The following is a 16,564-nucleotide window of genomic DNA, read 5'->3' as shown; positions in this document are numbered from 1 at the left end:
ACAATTTATCTTTGGAAAGTTTAAAGTATTTTATGTCACAGGAATAAGGATTCTTCATCAGATTAGTATGACTGGCCCAGCTTCTTTAATTCTGGACTTTGAGGCCCTTCATTCCAATTTTTACAAACCTGTGTCAATTAACATGCAGGTGCTGTACCACCTCTTCATTCATATTACTGACTCATGTTCTTTTAGAACCATTTTCATCATATTTGAAAGAACTGTACCAATGTGGGGCATCAGCATTCTATAATGAATGAAGCATTCCCAATCTCTCCTAGGGAAGCAGCTGGAGTCAGTTAGAAAAGCCTGACTAAAACTCATGGACTGGAACGGGTGCTCCTGCTCCTCATCTTCCCCAGCTCCTGCTTGTGCAGCCTCACTGCCTTCTTTCCCAGTTCTGGTGCAGCAGGTCAGCACACAAATTGCTACCCTCCCTGTCCCAGGTTTGGGAACTGGCATCAGCTTCAAACTTCATCTGGAAAAATTCTGAGGCAGCATGAAGCTGTGGATAAGCAGGATGAGAAGCTGACGGCAGGAAGGAAGAGGTGAGGATGGACAACAAGAGGTGATGCAAAGAAATCTGTTGTACTTCGCATTGAGAGGGACAATTCTTCCATGGTTAATTTCATATAATCTCAATCGGAGCACGGTTTTGAACTTTAAATGCAAAATCTCCCATCATGCACCGAAAAAGTGAAAACTGAGCTTGCAGTGACATCACAAATTCAACAGAAAGTCTGCTGCATTTCCTTACGGTGCTTCAGGTGTTACCGGTAACAAACATGCAAAATAGTTTATTGTTCTTTAACTGCATGTAAATCAATTCCATGAAATATTTAATGTAGCCACACATGAATTCCTATATCCCTTTTCACTGCCCCCAGTGGAAATCTGACACGTACCTTTTCTTCTTATCCTGACAGCAGCCTCCTGCTCACTCTCCTTCTCTCCCTCTGCCGCTGTGGGCACACAGCTTGGTGCTGTTTCCAGCAGCTTCATGATATTTGAATTCTTAATTTTAAAGGTTTCCATTTTCACCATTATTAAAGAAAAAGAAAACCATCAGTACAATTCAGGATTCTAGTCTGTGCAGAGTGTGTTAATTCCTTGCTGCCAAAACGAATGTAAAGCACACAAAAATACCTCATTATAAACACGAAATTGTAACATTTGGAGTAGGGACAAAACCAGCGTTCCATGAGTTGCACTGTACCAGAGCGATGGTTTTGTAGCCCTGACCTGTTACTTGGAACTGTATTATTTATGGTTCAGCTGATTTCGGTTTAAATGCTAAAACACACACTAAAATTGAGTCAGTGTAGTCAGAATTGTGTAGTCATGAGGCCACATCTCAGAGGCTGCTTAAGCATATGAAGAGAGGGACCATGCATCAAATCATTTAAAGAGTGAAAGAATTCTTTATAATTTAATATTATGTTACTGCTGTTAATAAAGGGGAAGGTCAGAAGCACTGATGACAAGATAAAGGTACCAAAAGGCATGAAGGGCAAGGGATGCTGGGTGGAACAAGGCAGCGTAACAGATCAATGAAAGCTGAATTTTCCTACATTCAACATTTCTTCTGCTCTCTCTGCCATTAAATGGCATAGGGTTTAAAGTAATTTTCATTTGTGAATGTGCTTTCACTCTTTCTACACTCATCTTTTGATCTAGGATAGTTTATTTGAGAAATACCACAGGTATTGCATTACCTGGGTCTTTATACCACACGTAACTGCTAGATACAGAAGTCTTGGCAAATATTGTGGTGACAAATCGTATTGTTTTCTTCCTACGTGATGCAGATGGAACTTTAGGAGAACGTAGCCTTAGAGGTGGGTTTCTGCACTCACCGGCTCAGCGCAGTCTGCGGGGGTGCAGTTCCTCTCGTTCCTCACGTGCGTCGCGGCGCCGTTCCGCAGCAGCAACTCCACCAGGGCGTCGTTCTTCCCGATCACGGCCTCGTGCAGTGCCGTGTTCCCTTTGGCGTTAGAAAGGTTAACGGAGGCTCCATGCTGGACAGCAAGATAAAATTGAGGTTAGAAAGACAGAGTAGTGTGAGGTGGAGACAGCACGTGGCTATTCTGCTTTTCTCTCCTTTTCTTGCCAACGGCTGAATGAGAACACTGCAAGAGGCGTCGTGGCTGTATCCGATCGCAGGCAGCGTACGGCAGCCATCGCCACTTCAACAAGAAGCCACCCCATCATATTATTTTCCTCCTCTCTCATAGCCACAATTTCCTGGATCAACTCATTTCATTTGGCGTGCTTCTACTACAGATTCCAATTTTAAGGGATATTTAAAAAAAAAACCAAACAGAGATCACAAAACCCACCAAAACCCCTGCATGAAGAACCCAACACCTGCCACAAAACAGTTCCATAAAACCAGCTCGTCGTACAACAGAAAAGTTACATTTATCTAACGAAAAAGCATGAAGGGAATGGACTGGAAAGAGTGAGGCAGCAAATATTCTTATTTTTAACCCAAGTAGTTTTGACAGAGAAATGCATAACTAAAACCACCGATCCCAAGTACTGGGTAAGCACAGGAACCGTGTAAGAAATGCTATTCCAAACATCCTGTTTGCAGTGACCTCACCTGTAACAACAAGGCAGTGGTCTCATAATGGCCATTCAAGCAAGCATAGATTAAAGGAGTGTTTCCATATATATCCTTTTTATTTTGTTTAGCACTGTAATCCATCAGACACTTCACCACCTATTGGAAGAGGTAACAACTCTTGAATTTAAGACATCAGCTCAGAATAATCATGTAGAGAAAGCCCCCCTCTTTTATTTTAAAACTTACTTTCCATCTGGAGATTTTGGAAACTGAAGGAGAAAACAGAACCAACAGGCTCATTTTCACTGTTACTGGTTTAGTCTTGTCGATCGTTTCAAAAAACAGCTTTCTGCTGGTGGTTAAGCATTGAATAGCTTTCCAGCGCATTGTGAAGAGGTGTCATTACCTGAAAGTGACCCTTCTGGCAGGCAAGATGAAGAGGAACTGCCTGCTTCGCATTCCTGGCGCTGACACTGGCTCCGTGTCTCAGCAGGAGCGAGACCAGCTCGGAGTGTCCGTGCAGCGCGGCCATGTGCAGTGGGGTCAAACCGTCCTGGTTCGAAACGTTTACTCCAAGCCCGTTAGCAGAGACCCGTGCAAATTTCTGTCGAGGAGAATACACAACAAAACTATAGAATTGACCATGCTGCTTTCTGCTGGCCAAAAAGCAGCTGAAACAAGCTTTATGGCCTCAGGCTCTGGCATCTTTAGCCCCTGACTTCTGTACTGAGGGTACACAGACCTGTGTTACCAGAGGATAAAGCGCAGTGTGAACGTGAAGTGTTTCAGGACAAAATAAACATGAGGTGACAGTGAGGACTTTAGGAGAAATTAAGTTAAGCCATCTTCCATTTTCTCAGTTCAGTGACATGGACACTGACACTTTAAAACATCCAATACACTGAGGATTTATACCTTGTTCATTTTGCAATGACTTATCCAGTCATCTACACCTTCAGACATAGGCATACACTCTCTTCTTGAAAGGCAACTAACTGGGTTTCTATTTTAAAGAAGCTGGGACCATTCCTTTTTTATTTTTCTTTATAAAGTGCACTATAAAGCCTTGCTCTCTTCTATAGTCCATGAGAAATAAGGAGAAAACAAGCCTTTGCAGTTACATATAATCTCTGCATGACATTGATTAGGATTAGCAGGCATTCCTTGCTAACCCGATTACTAACAGATAAGGAGGTGCTCTGTGACAGTTAGCAATGTAAACTATAAAAGAGAATCCGGACAAACTGAGGCTTAGGAAAAGATTTTTCCCATTTATTCAGTGCTGTCCAAACCACATTGACAGCAGTCTGCATATTCTAAAAGCAAACAGCAAAGCGTTTTCATTCCATTAGATACTGAGCAAGTCTTTAAACTGCTCCTGTATCCAGATTTTTCTACAGTTCAATTAAAAAGAGAAGAATACCATGACATCAGATGAACTCTTGGTATTTTTAATTGCTTCTTAGACAGAGATATAGAGCAATAAGAACATGACTTTCCTACAGCTAAATGTTACATTACAAAAATAGAAATTATTCTTTTTGCAGACTGAGTATTCCGACCTTTTGTACTGGACCACACTTTGAGCACTGGCATAACGGATGGCAGAACTCTGGTTTTGATGGACTGACTGCACTGTCCTCATCTTCCAAGTCTTCTTCCATCCATTCCAAGAGGTAACGTACCTGGCATGAAAAGCAAGTCCTCCTTTATAGAGTCCAAAGTCTCCATGTCCCAGTAAATGTGCATATGTAACATTTCACACACACGTACACGCACATATACACACACTTGTGACTCTCCAGCCACCTCCTGGCACCAGCTGCCACTGGCCAAATTGAAAAATCAAATGTTCTTGTTGACAAAGCAGCTACAACGTCCACCAAGAATAGCAGTGAAGTAAATCATGCATGACTTCTTGCTGCCTAATCAAGACTGCAGCGCTCACCCAGTCTCAAACCCTCCAAATCACTTTAGCTCAGTTGATTGTTGGGCTTGCTGTCAAAAATCAGGTTGACCTGGAAACTCAACTGGTTTGCCTTTTTTGTTGTTTTGTGCTGACTGCACTCCTGTGACCTCACTGTACACATCTTTTTACAGCTCTGTTATGCACCACATTCCCCATCCAATAATGCATTTGAGCACCTGCAAGCAAATAGTTTGCTCTTTCCCACAATATTTCTTTTCAACACATCTGCCCTGAATGTTCTTCCCAAGTTCTTTGCATCCCCCAGGGTGACTACGTCTACATTTTTAAATGACAGCCCTTCATAAAGAAATTACTCAATGTAAAGTGATTTCTTTAGTGTGAGAGGTCATGGAAATGCCAAAACAATGGGCTTTAAGGCACTGTAGGTAAAATAATCTGGGGACATTGGAGTAAATATTCTTTGTACAAAATGAGAAGAATGTCATTAGGTGTTGCTGAAAGAAGGCATTACCCAAAGCATTCTTCACTTAATATTACTTACAAATAAGCTGGAATTCAGTAATGCTCAACAGCCATGCCAAGACTCACCATCTCCAGATCCCCATCAGCAACTGCTCGTAGGAGTTTTTCCACCTATGGATGAAGAAAACCATTTATTTGCTTTGTTAGTACTGGGATTAAGCTGACAATCCTGTGTCCTTCACTAACCCCCGAAGCTCAGGTGGCTGTTAACAGAAGCACATGCCTGACCACAACTGCTTGGTGCAGGTGTTGTCCTGTTCATGAGCTCTGCAGGGCAAGAAGAGAAGGAAGGCTCTCTGCAGTGCACTGATGCCATTCCCTCATCCTTCCCATCTTTTGGGAGAACACAATAATATGCACACATCTCCCCACTTCTCCTCTGCATCTCTACTCTCACACAAAGGAGCTCAGACCTGAAAGAAATGGGACAGCTGCCAGTGAAAGGGCAAGGAGACTCCCTGAGTACCATCAGTAGGCAACTCATCCGGCCTCTGCAGGTTGAAGAATCATTTAATAAGCTTTGGGAAAGTCTGTTCCAGCATTACAGCAAATCATCCTAGCACTGAGTCACCATCATCAAGGATGCTGCTGTGTAAACAAAGCTGTTTCAGTATTAAGAAACACCCTGCAAGCTGACGATGTCAGAGAGTAACAGCGACCATCACATTTCAATCCTTATCTGTGACAGCAACATTTGGTACAGCAAAGCAGAAAGAATGAGACTAAAAGGAAGTTGTGTTTTACTGGTGTGAGATCTCTTTCTCCAGGGTTTTAGCAGAACAGGAGACATCTACAGGTGACAGAGCAGAGGCTGGATTCAATCCAGTTTCACCTCTTATTAGGAAAGCTGCTAAGCTTTATTTTATTCCTACCTTTCTAACAGAAGCTGAAGCTCCCTGAAGCCACGCTTCAGGCACTCATGGAGGATTCCTCTTGGCTAACTTTGAAAGTCTGAAAGTTAGCTGTCAAAATCTAAGCCAGGGCTTTGGACTCCCTCTCCAGTAACTACAGAACAAAACACAGCCAGCAAACGACACTCGAGTACAACTCAGGTCACGCTAAGCACGTCGAGATTAACTCCTCTCTGGAGGGACCGATTTCTCTCCACTGCCTAAGGAGGGAAAACAGGCATCTAAAGTTCAGACAACTCTTTGAGCCATCTTAAACTGGGTGAGCTAAACCCCAGTGCCTACACACAAACACCTAACCTGGACTGTATACACTAGAGAGACCTGTGTCTCCCACAAATTTTCCCTAATCACATAGGATAATATCACTGGGGAATGTGAAGGTCTTGATGACTTTCAGGAGCCAGTCTTATCATACGAAGATGACACAGAGTAACAAGTGACCCACAAGCTCTGATAACTTCCTTCCAAAACTAACAACTTCCCTATATCCCTAAAACCTGCCACAGGCCCTCGCAGTGGAGATGCACGCCGCATCTGTTATGCAGTCGATAGATAATTTATTAAGAGTACTTAGGGCAAAATGTCTGCTACAGGCATTTCCCCATCTTTCCAGCTTGATTTCTCACTTGTCCATGGAACAGAAGCACCTTTTTTTCACATATAAAAATAGATAAAACAAATCTACTGCAGTTCATTCACATGCTCAATTTTTCCGTTGCCGAACAGAAACCGTGCAAGGAGTTGTCAGCTCCAGCAGCGGAAGCTCCATATTTACATGCCCGGCTCTTTCCTAAGTTGCAAAGAAGCCCCGTACAAGACGTACACCGTGACCAGCTCATTTAAGGGAAGAGTTTAATTCCCCAGCAGTATTGATTAATAAAGAACTAACTGCATCCCCTTAATCCATGGCCTATACCTTGAAGTCTGGAAAAGTGACCCGTTATTCCCAGCACCATTCCCTTCATGGAGCTTTCAGGATTAGGGCCCAGCCTCTTTGTTGAGGAAGAATAAGAGCAACGAGCCCATGTGAAACTTGGCAAACAGGAATGCACTAAAGCTGGATTACGGGAGAAGGTCATTAACCCCAGGAATCTGAGGTGTAAGCTCCTCATAATCTTTTTCCCTGATTTGAACTACAGACTTAGCTCTTGGGTGCGATAAATTTGTTCCCTTAAGGAAAAATAAATCCTCAATCTATGAGGTGAACTTTTATGTACGTTAGACCTTACTTAAAGTGTACAAACAGGGAGGGACACTCCTCCACTGAGGCTATCATAGAGTCATCAACAATGGAGTGTGAGGTAATATTGTCCAGGCAAACTTTACATCTTTGAGCTTCTTGAACATTTGCAGAGAACAACAACTTTTGACAAGAGAATCATAGAATCATAGAAGTTTTTAACAGCAGGGAAAGGAAGAATTTTAATGATATGGAGAGAAACAAAAACATTAAGGATGTTCATTTGGAAAAACATCAAACAGAAGGACTGGGGGAAAAAATAGAGAAAGAAGCATTGGAAGGAGTGGTGATATCCCAGTTGTAGGAGTGGATAAATGGAATGCATAGATCTGACATGAAAAAATTCAGAGGACAGCATCTTGGCGTGGACAGAGCAAAATCAGCACACATGTATGTGCAAGATATTGAGCCTAAGGTGCGTACTTCTTCAAGTGTCACAAAACTGATTTCCTATGACTATTTTGAAAGCTTGTCTTAACATTCTACTTCATTAAGCTGTTTGCCAGTGTGCCTGTACCAGTCTCTCTTCCCTGACAGACTTTGTAAGCTGAACATTTCATTCCTTGACAGGACAGCAAAGTCCTCAGGGCACTAAATGCCACTATAATTTTGTAAACCTCAATACATTCTCAAATCATGCAGTTATCTGCAGTAAATCTGAACAACCACTCCAAATATGCTTTCAATTTCCCCCAGAAATAACCAGCAGAGCAGTTGATATCATACAAAAATAAGCATTTAGATCCTGAAGGACAAGCACCTGAGGGTATAATATTCCTGAAGAAGTAGTTTAAAACAGTGCTGGAAAACATCAATCTTCTAGTTCCCTTCACTTTGCTTAACATCAAAAAACTCATACCTCAGTCTTACCTCTTTACAGCTATTTTTTACTTCTTCTTGCCTTATGTCAGTCGATGCTGATGAGAGGCTCGAGACAGACGATCCTCTGCTGAAAGTTTCTGCTGAGCGCTGAGGAGATCTAAGTGGGGACTTAAAGTGGGGAAAAAAAGCTCAACAAAACCAGGAAAAAGTTACAGATCAGGTAAAGCAAGTTAAAAAAAAACAGGCATAAAAAGCTTAGCAACTTGCATGGGTCATTACCTCAGAAGCGCTCTGTCCTCTTTCGAACGTTAGATAGTTTAATTCCATCAGTGACAAAATCTGCATTAAAATATTAATAAAGAGAATCAGTGTAACTCCACTTAAAGGGGAATCTACGGACTGAAACACAAATTGGCTGACAACCTAATATTAGTAACAGATTATGACGGAGCAGATTAAAAGTGCCCATTTACAAGTTTATGTTCTACACTACAGACTGTATTCATGCTGTTTGATCTAAAACATGACCCTTCTCCCTTAAAGGCAAAGACACACTTCCACTTTAAAAGTACCAGACCTCAAAATCCTATTGGCAGGTGAGCACCTACAGCTCCATGGAACCACATCAGAAAGAAATCAGGCTGGAAGATAACGAGGAATACCTTGGAATTCAGTGCACACTGTAGGGAAGTCTCTTTCATCCGGTTTTGGATTTCTGGATTTGCTCCGTTTTGCAAAAGCACTTCTATGATTCCTTGATAGCCCCAGCGAGCAGCAATATGGAGAGGAGTGTCTCCCTTTTCATTACCAATATCCAGTCTACAGGAATGCACATCGTAGTAGACTAAAGCTTTGACGCACTGGAAAGAGAAGGAAAGTTATCAATAAATCATAGTCTCTCAATCCACGGAACACGTACAATAATAAAAGGGCTTTTTTCATTGCTGCTTATCTAATCCCTTGCCTAAAGGGCAGGCTTTTACGGTTCATTAAGCAAGGAGTTAAATAACTCAACTAAATCTGCACAATGATACTATCTTTAATGTCAATGCTATGAACTACTGAATAAAGCCCTAATTTATAGTGTTAAATAGTTGGCCTCCAAAGCTTCTTTCTTTACATTAAAAAATATATCAGTTTAGTACAAATTCGCATCCCAGTTTAACTCCATTCCATTAGAACATCCACTTAGTTTGTTACAAAACAATCACTTACATCCTCGTGGCCGTAAGTGCAGGCTAAATGAAGCGGAGTATTTCCATTATTGTCCTGAATATCAGAACTCGCCTTATAGTGCAATAAGAGAAGCTTGAAAGAAAAATAAAGGTAGATATTTAAGTAACTAAAAAATTAATGGACAAACAACTGTTACTCTGTGGATTCCAGCATGATGAAGCACTTTGTGAAAAATGAGCTACGTCTCTTCTATCAGACACCACGGCACTGGCCTCACCCTACCTTAAGAACCAAATAAAAGCTTCTTTTTCCATTTTCAGAGTTGTCATTGAAAAAATGAATCATCTGCTGCAGCAAACACTGTGATACGCATTAACTCACCATATATTTTAAGAGCCTATGTAAGTGAAGACACAGCTCCATTTCAACAATGCTAACCAGAGAATCTCATCTATATAAAATTCGAGCACACAATAATTAACATAGTTGCACACACTATCAAAAACACAATGTGAAGCCATTTAATGAATTCCAGAGACTGCAAGGGTTCATCTGTCTTAAGAGCAGAGATATTAACAGCTCTCCGTCTGTACTATGCCTTAGACTTGTATGAATACAACGGGTGAACGTCAGGCAAGCTGACAATCGCTTGGTTATCACAAATGGCTGAAAACCTTGCAGTACAGGAAACAACAAAATATCATGTGAACTACAAAGATAAAAGCTCCTCAATTCTGAGAGCACACACAGTTCAGGGAAAAGCTTCTCCAAAGATCTGACAGTAACAATACGACAGTTTAGTACAGGTCATCTATCTATTATTTATGTTAAGCATTTCTTTTTATTTCTGATGAAGCCTTTTGGTGCTTACTGTAACATTCTGATATCCCTTCTGGCAGGCAAGGTGCAGAGGAGTTGAACCGTGGTAATCTGTGGCATTGACAACGGCTCCTTTGGCTACCAGCAAATCCACTAACAATGTTTGTCCTTGAAAACACACACATATTAAAAGAAGGAATCAAACTTTGCACAAGAAAATGGCTATTTTTCAAATTCAAACATCAACAATAAACCAAGATACCCTTCACACTATGTTTCTATAAACTGTATTCACTTTGTTGATATTTGGGATTTTGTTGCAGATCATTCAAGGTTAAAACTCTATAAAAGAATCCCCAGCTAAAAAGCAAGGTCTACTTGTATCTTACGAGAAATAGACATCACACAAAGCACCCTCCTACTAGGATTCAAGATAATGATAAAAAAAAAGGAAATTATTCATAAAAAAAAAGATCCCACTAAGAAATAAATGTAAGACCAGGGACATAATGAATATCACAGCACAGGAGCTGGTACAGCCCCACCATGCACAGCTGCAGGAGAGAGAAAAGATTAACTTCTCAACCTGTCAGTTCTTTAGAACCAGACTGGTTTCTGATGGCACATTTACTTTTTTTCACAGCTGGAGAAAGAACTACAGGGGTAACCACTAAGGCAAAAGGAAACAGCCAGCAAACAAAGAAACTGAGCTTAAAAGAACGCACAATAACATCAGCCTGGGCCAAGACACCAGCTTCCACAGCAAATCAGCAGAAAAGATTTAATGCAAAATTCACTCCTTAGGGCAAAGCAGGAAAACATGCTAAGGTAAAGATAGGGACCATAAGGCGTAGAAAATGCTAGTGAAGAAAACCAGTACTCACCACAAATAGCAGCTATATGAAGCGGGGTGTAGCCCCGGTCATCTCGGGACAATGGAGTGACAATGGAAGGATCATTCAGTTTCCTTTAAAACACAAGGGTTAAAAAGCAGCTCAATTACTTGCACAGCAGCAGCGACAAGGAAAGACAAAATTTGCCCTGGATGACAAAAAACTGATTTTGGAACTTGTTAGCCTTTATCCTTTCACACTGACAAATTATTCTATAGTGTCTGACACTTCGTGAAGAGATGTGGTTTTGTCCCAGCTGTGTAAGTCAGGTTCAGGAGAGGAAACATTTCACATCGCATTTACCAAAGGACACGCAGCCTCCACCACAGAACTGGCTGCTTCCAAGGCACTCAGCATTCTCCTAACATTTCTTTTTCAAACCACACAAACACAGGCTCTCTACTACATCCCAATGTGCTACCAACTCCTCTGTAAGCGAAAGTAGCATCCTTTCTAAAGGAAATCTTAGATGAAGACTTTTATGTAGCTTTCTGAGTCTTTGCAAAGATGGAAAGTGCTTACCCAGAAACCAGCTTCTCACATCTGTCACAGTAACAGAGCGGGTGACACATTTTCTGTACAGTGTCCTTATCACTGTCACCTTGGCTTAGCAATCGCTCCACTTCCTCCTGATTACCTGAAGCAATATGCTACAGAAAGCCCAGGGAAGAGAGAGAATGAGCAACCAACACAAAAAGCCTCACTTTAAGAAAAAAAAAAACACCACAAAAAATAGAGTAATATATTGAAGCCCAAAATGAAAGGAACCCATTATACAAGACATGTTCAAGCATTAGAAAGGAGAAATGAACAATGTCACAGCCCAAACCCCCCTAATGGGTATTCAGCATTAAACAGAAACTGTTCTTGGCTTACTTCACTCACTATAAAAAATTAAAACAATTCCTATTGTTCTCTTTAGACTCAGTCACGAAATTGAGCTCCTTCTGTGCAAAAGCATCTCCATAAAATTACTGAGTCTCCAGCCATAGCTGTGAACATGTATAATTAGAAGCTCTGCTTTGTCTCCTTGTAGAGGCAAAATTCTTTTAGAATGACACTATGGGATTAACGTACAATACAAAGTAGCTGTCAGGTGGCCCCAGTCAATTATTTCAGAAAACTCCTTCAATTTTAAGCACTAAAAGCTGTGAGAGACAACCAGAGAGCAAGATCCCATCTGGGCATTGCGCAGGCCCATCGATCGATACCAGCAGCTGCAGCATTTCATCCACGTTTGGTTCCATGTTTCTTACAACACGTGCTGAAATCCATGAGATTGAATTAACTGGGTAATGTTTTGGCACAGAAATGCACACTAGATTCCAAACACACTTCTAGCACCTCCTACAGCACATTTTGCAGAGCTGATATAATTAACACTGCACTGAGTTTCAGAAAATGGCAGGAAAGGAGGGATAGAAACACGCAATACCCAAGTACCTACGTATTCTGCCATAAAAGTTATTAACCTTAAATAAGCAGTCTATCGGAGTGGCTGACATCTGAGACAGCAAGTTCATCCTCTGTCTTAACAGCAGCTTGTCACACAAGCTCTCAGATTCCTGAAAACAAACCACAGATCGATTATCTATACGCTCATTTACAGGCAAAAGTAAACTATCTTAACAGTGGAATTAACTTTAAAAAAAATTAAACAATATTTATATGGCCTCAAGCTGCACCAGGGGAAGTTTAGATTGGATATTAGGAAAAATTTATTTACTGAAAGAGTGATGAAGCTTTGGAATAGGCTGCTCAGGGCAGTGATGGGGGGGGTCACCATCCCTGGATGTGTTCAACAAACATGTAGGTGTGCACATGGTTTAGTAGGCAGGGTGGTGTTGTGTTGGACTTGATGATCTTAGAGGTTTTTTCCAACAATAATGATTCTACGATTTACCACTTGAGAACTCTCAGATGCCTGTAAAACCTAAAACAGTTTCAATTCAGGATTCCAAAACTTAAAAGCCCGCAGACCTGCTCTTCAAAGAAATAATAAGTAGATGCACACCACTGTATAGCAGATAATATAATTAAAAACACATTTGTGAGGTCGAGGGACAGACTATCCATCTCAGATCTGCACTTCAAAGTAAGTTGCTTGTATTGAGATACATGAGGATGACAAAGCCTCACCAATCTTTTCAAGACCAAGTACTTCACCTAAAGATACCCCAGCATCTCATCAGAATTACAGGGCACATATCAACAGTCTCCTTGGATAGATATTTCAGGGTGACCAGGAATAACTTCCCTAAGTAGTTTTCTGTAGTTTCAGTCCTGTTCCTTGCACAGCGTGTTTCACAAGAGAAGTGTTCCCTCAGTGCAATAATGATTTCAGAGTTGCTTGAGACAGCAATCCTTATGCAGAGGTATCACCTTATTCTTACATAAATCAGGAATAAAAAGAGTTCATCCCAGGGGAAACCACAAATCTTCAACAGAAAAATGCAGAATGGCAGGAGAATCAGGTAATGGTTGAAGTATCTCAAGCAGGTCTGGGCCTTCAAAGACAGGACTCACTTGCACGAGCTGTATTTGCACTGCAGCAATTTAAAAATCAAAATAGACTGCATTGAGTGGGACTTTTAGGTGTTTTAAATCTGTAATGTCTATAAAATATGCACCCAAACATTAATGAACTTTTTACCTGACACTCCTCTCTACACCAGGGAAATGAAGTGTTTGTTTCTGAGAGGGTGGACCTGTGTAAGGACCTGCCTGAGGTGGCTTTCACATATCACAACTGATGACTCAGGGAAAGTGTCTCCCCACTCACCCCCAAACACTTCATTCACCTCAGCTTGTGTTCATCTTCCTTTCCTGGCTTCTCCCACCTGCACTTCCTTCAGCTGTTTCCCCACTGCTGCCTAGCCCCTCGTGGCTGGCTCCAACTTCCTCCTCTACATCTTTCTCCAGCTCTTCAGAGGGGCTTACCACACATCAGCTGCACATAGCTGAAGCCCAATACTTATTAACTGGAATTCTAATTAAATAAGGTTGACAACTCCCAGGAAACAGGACAGAATCTTTGTGCTATAAGTTACACGCTCCTCTCCTTCCCAGAAGTTAAACGCCTCTCCAAGATTCCTGTGACCTCAGGTGAGGATGAGGCAGGTGCCTCCCAAGGGCAGTTTTCTTACTGACAGGAGGGTGATAACACACCCATTACCCTACAAGGCACATTAGTTCCCTACTGAGTTTCCTTTATGTAGTTGCCTCATTACGGATCAGACAACAGCATTACTGAGCTGCCAGAAGCTCCATCTGAAGCCAGCTATAAAATTAAGTGTAGCCACATGAGGGGCTGCAATGAAGCCCCAGGGCAGAGCAATGTTCCTGCTCACTCAAATCCTACAACCCCTTGCAGCACCATCTGGAAAAGGAAAGCATGGGGCACCACTGTGACAGACACTGCTGCTGCTTTGCTAGAGGACAAGAGCTTTCTCTTCAAAGAACAAAGGGAATATGTCGAGTGGAAGGTTCACGAAGGGAGAACAACGCTACCAGGAGTCTCTACTATGTTCCTCCACCTCCTTGCTACCCTTTTTCATTTCCTATTAAGTGGCTATTTGCTACCTAGTTTCCTCCTCCTTCAGTGTATGCCACCTTCTCCCTTCCCCTACACAATAGAAAAGGGTGGGTCTAGCTCTTTCCTCTTCAACTGTATCATTTTCTTTGTCTTCCAGGTTCTGCTGTTTTCCATCTCAGCTGAGGATGCTGCCATCGAGCCTCCCTGGCTCCTAGGAAAGGCAATATAGCTGAGGGCACATTGCGCACACGCTGAAGTGAGGAAGCTCGAGGCCAGCACTCTAGGCCTGGAGCTGATCCAGCTGTGGTACGGACAGACACTTAGTGCTTGCTCTTATAGCGGTGCAGACACCAACATCAGCAATAAGAGACTCCCCTCATTTAGGTTTCTCAAAGATGTAGTTCATTTTTCCAGACAGACACCTCCCAAAGAAATATAGTATCATAATGGCACAGCACTTATCGACCTTAAGTCATTACCAGTGTTAAAAATTGCCATCCTTAGCTATGTAAGGAGAGATAGGACCAGGCATTAAACAGTAAACAGGTTTATTCTAGAAATTTAAGAGCATTATGTTCTTTTTCTCAGCTTGCTGGCATTGTGGAAGACTTTACTTTGGTTCCAGTTCGCCATCCAGAGCATTAGCATCACTATTTGTAGACTGAATGTTAATGACCGCAAAGTAACTGCAAGAAGCATAAGTGTTTGGCAGGTGGTTTTCCTTTTAAACTAACTTTTTTTTTAATTTATTTTTTTTCTTAAACAATTCCATACAGCATTACAGACACAGCAGTCTCCTCAAAGGCAAAGAGTGCTTTCTTTGTGTACAAAACAAGCCTACGCATGACAGGTCCACAGAAAGAGCCCAGGAAAAAACAAAACCAGAACTACCAAAAGGCTAAAATGTTACTTCAAGTGCTGCTTCTTTAAGCCTGTGCCCCAGGTTGTCCCATCCCGAGCCCTGCACACTGAGCCATTATTCTGGCCCCTAGAGTTAGATTCCAGTGCCTTACAGTTGGGCAGACTGAGACACGTTGAATTCACGCTGGTTTCAAGTTCACTCCTTTTGATTTCCACATCAGACCAGGAAAACCTAATTTTGCAACAGTAGAAAGTTTTGCAGGAGCAACAAGACTGTAGTTTATTTCTTAAAGAAATGCAAAGTTCTTAAGTCATAGAAGTTTCTAAAGTCACATCAATGTCATCCCCAGTTGGCCTGCAGGGATTTGATCTGACTGACAGAAGGTCTGTTTGCCGAGTTGGAAATAACTCATGCATTCATAAACATCCTGTCTCTGGTAGGTCAGGGAACCAGAGAGCTGAATTCAACCTTCAAACATCACCTTAGCAAAGTCCTGCACTCCCACTAGATTACCACCTTGGTGCCACACAGTGAAGTGCACCACAAACATGTTTTTAGCATATGAAGATTTACAGAATAATTCTGAATTACACTGCAATCTCCAGTTTCTAAATTATCAACAAAAAAACTGTTTAAAGCTATGCCTACCCTCCAGTACTGCATTGCTTTCACAGCCATGATAGATAGAGTACAAACAGGGGATATTAAATTTGCTGAAGACTCGGATGCTGAAAATAGTGCTGTCATTTTTCTCTAATCAGATGAAGTAGATTTGACATTTAACTATTTCCTGTAGTAATACTCATTCACTCTATAATCCTTGAGTACAAAGTGAACAAGTATTGCTACAGGATTAGGTCCTCACAGTAATCATTTAATTCCTTCTAGCATTTGTTTCAGGTATAGTGACCTCAACCCATTTCTATAAGTGCAAAAAAGGAACTGTGTGTCAAGGTTTGGACTGGATTTGCTGGATTTACTCCCCTAGCAGTACAAGTTCATCAAATACACATTGGACAGACTCTAAGAGTAGCTTACTGTCGATCTGTCAGAGAGGTTGCCTTGCCGTATGTACTCTATCGCAGCCTCAAACGAGGTTAGACAGAATCCCAGTTCATCCTTCACTGAACTGCAAAGTCTGAAGTTCTTGATGTAACTCAAGTTGGCCATCCTGAAATAAAAAGTTAAAGCCATGAATCACTAAAAACAAGGTGACACTAGCACAACATCTGAATACGCGGCTCAGTTTAGGCAATCCAGGCAGACAACAGGGGTGGCTTAAGAA

General features: G+C 41.6%; 1 protein-coding gene across 3 annotated transcripts in view; it reads right to left on the bottom strand.

The window, feature by feature from the left end:
* ANKRD27 (ankyrin repeat domain 27) overlaps positions 1-16,564 on the bottom strand; it is a 33,528-nt gene that overhangs the window by 2,953 nt on the left and 14,011 nt on the right. For all 3 annotated transcript variants that reach the window (XM_069868650.1, XM_069868648.1, XM_069868649.1), the window contains exons 12-26: positions 16,318-16,450; positions 12,355-12,447; positions 11,405-11,532; positions 10,874-10,956; positions 10,042-10,157; positions 9,210-9,302; positions 8,657-8,854; positions 8,274-8,333; positions 8,043-8,162; positions 5,088-5,132; positions 4,132-4,254; positions 2,976-3,173; positions 2,606-2,725; positions 1,857-2,018; positions 906-1,014 (exon numbers count right to left, since the gene is read on the bottom strand). In XM_069868650.1, the coding sequence (XP_069724751.1) occupies positions 906-1,014; positions 1,857-2,018; positions 2,606-2,725; positions 2,976-3,173; positions 4,132-4,254; positions 5,088-5,132; positions 8,043-8,162; positions 8,274-8,333; positions 8,657-8,854; positions 9,210-9,302; positions 10,042-10,157; positions 10,874-10,956; positions 11,405-11,532; positions 12,355-12,447; positions 16,318-16,450 (1,781 nt within the window). The remainder of the gene's footprint in view (positions 1-905; positions 1,015-1,856; positions 2,019-2,605; positions 2,726-2,975; positions 3,174-4,131; positions 4,255-5,087; positions 5,133-8,042; positions 8,163-8,273; positions 8,334-8,656; positions 8,855-9,209; positions 9,303-10,041; positions 10,158-10,873; positions 10,957-11,404; positions 11,533-12,354; positions 12,448-16,317; positions 16,451-16,564) is intronic.

Source organism: Phaenicophaeus curvirostris, chromosome 14, assembly GCF_032191515.1.
Source record: "Phaenicophaeus curvirostris isolate KB17595 chromosome 14, BPBGC_Pcur_1.0, whole genome shotgun sequence".
Lineage (NCBI taxonomy): Eukaryota > Metazoa > Chordata > Aves > Cuculiformes > Cuculidae > Phaenicophaeus > Phaenicophaeus curvirostris.
Note: the sequence above shows the minus strand (reverse complement) of the source record. Positions and strands in the feature narration are given on the sequence as shown.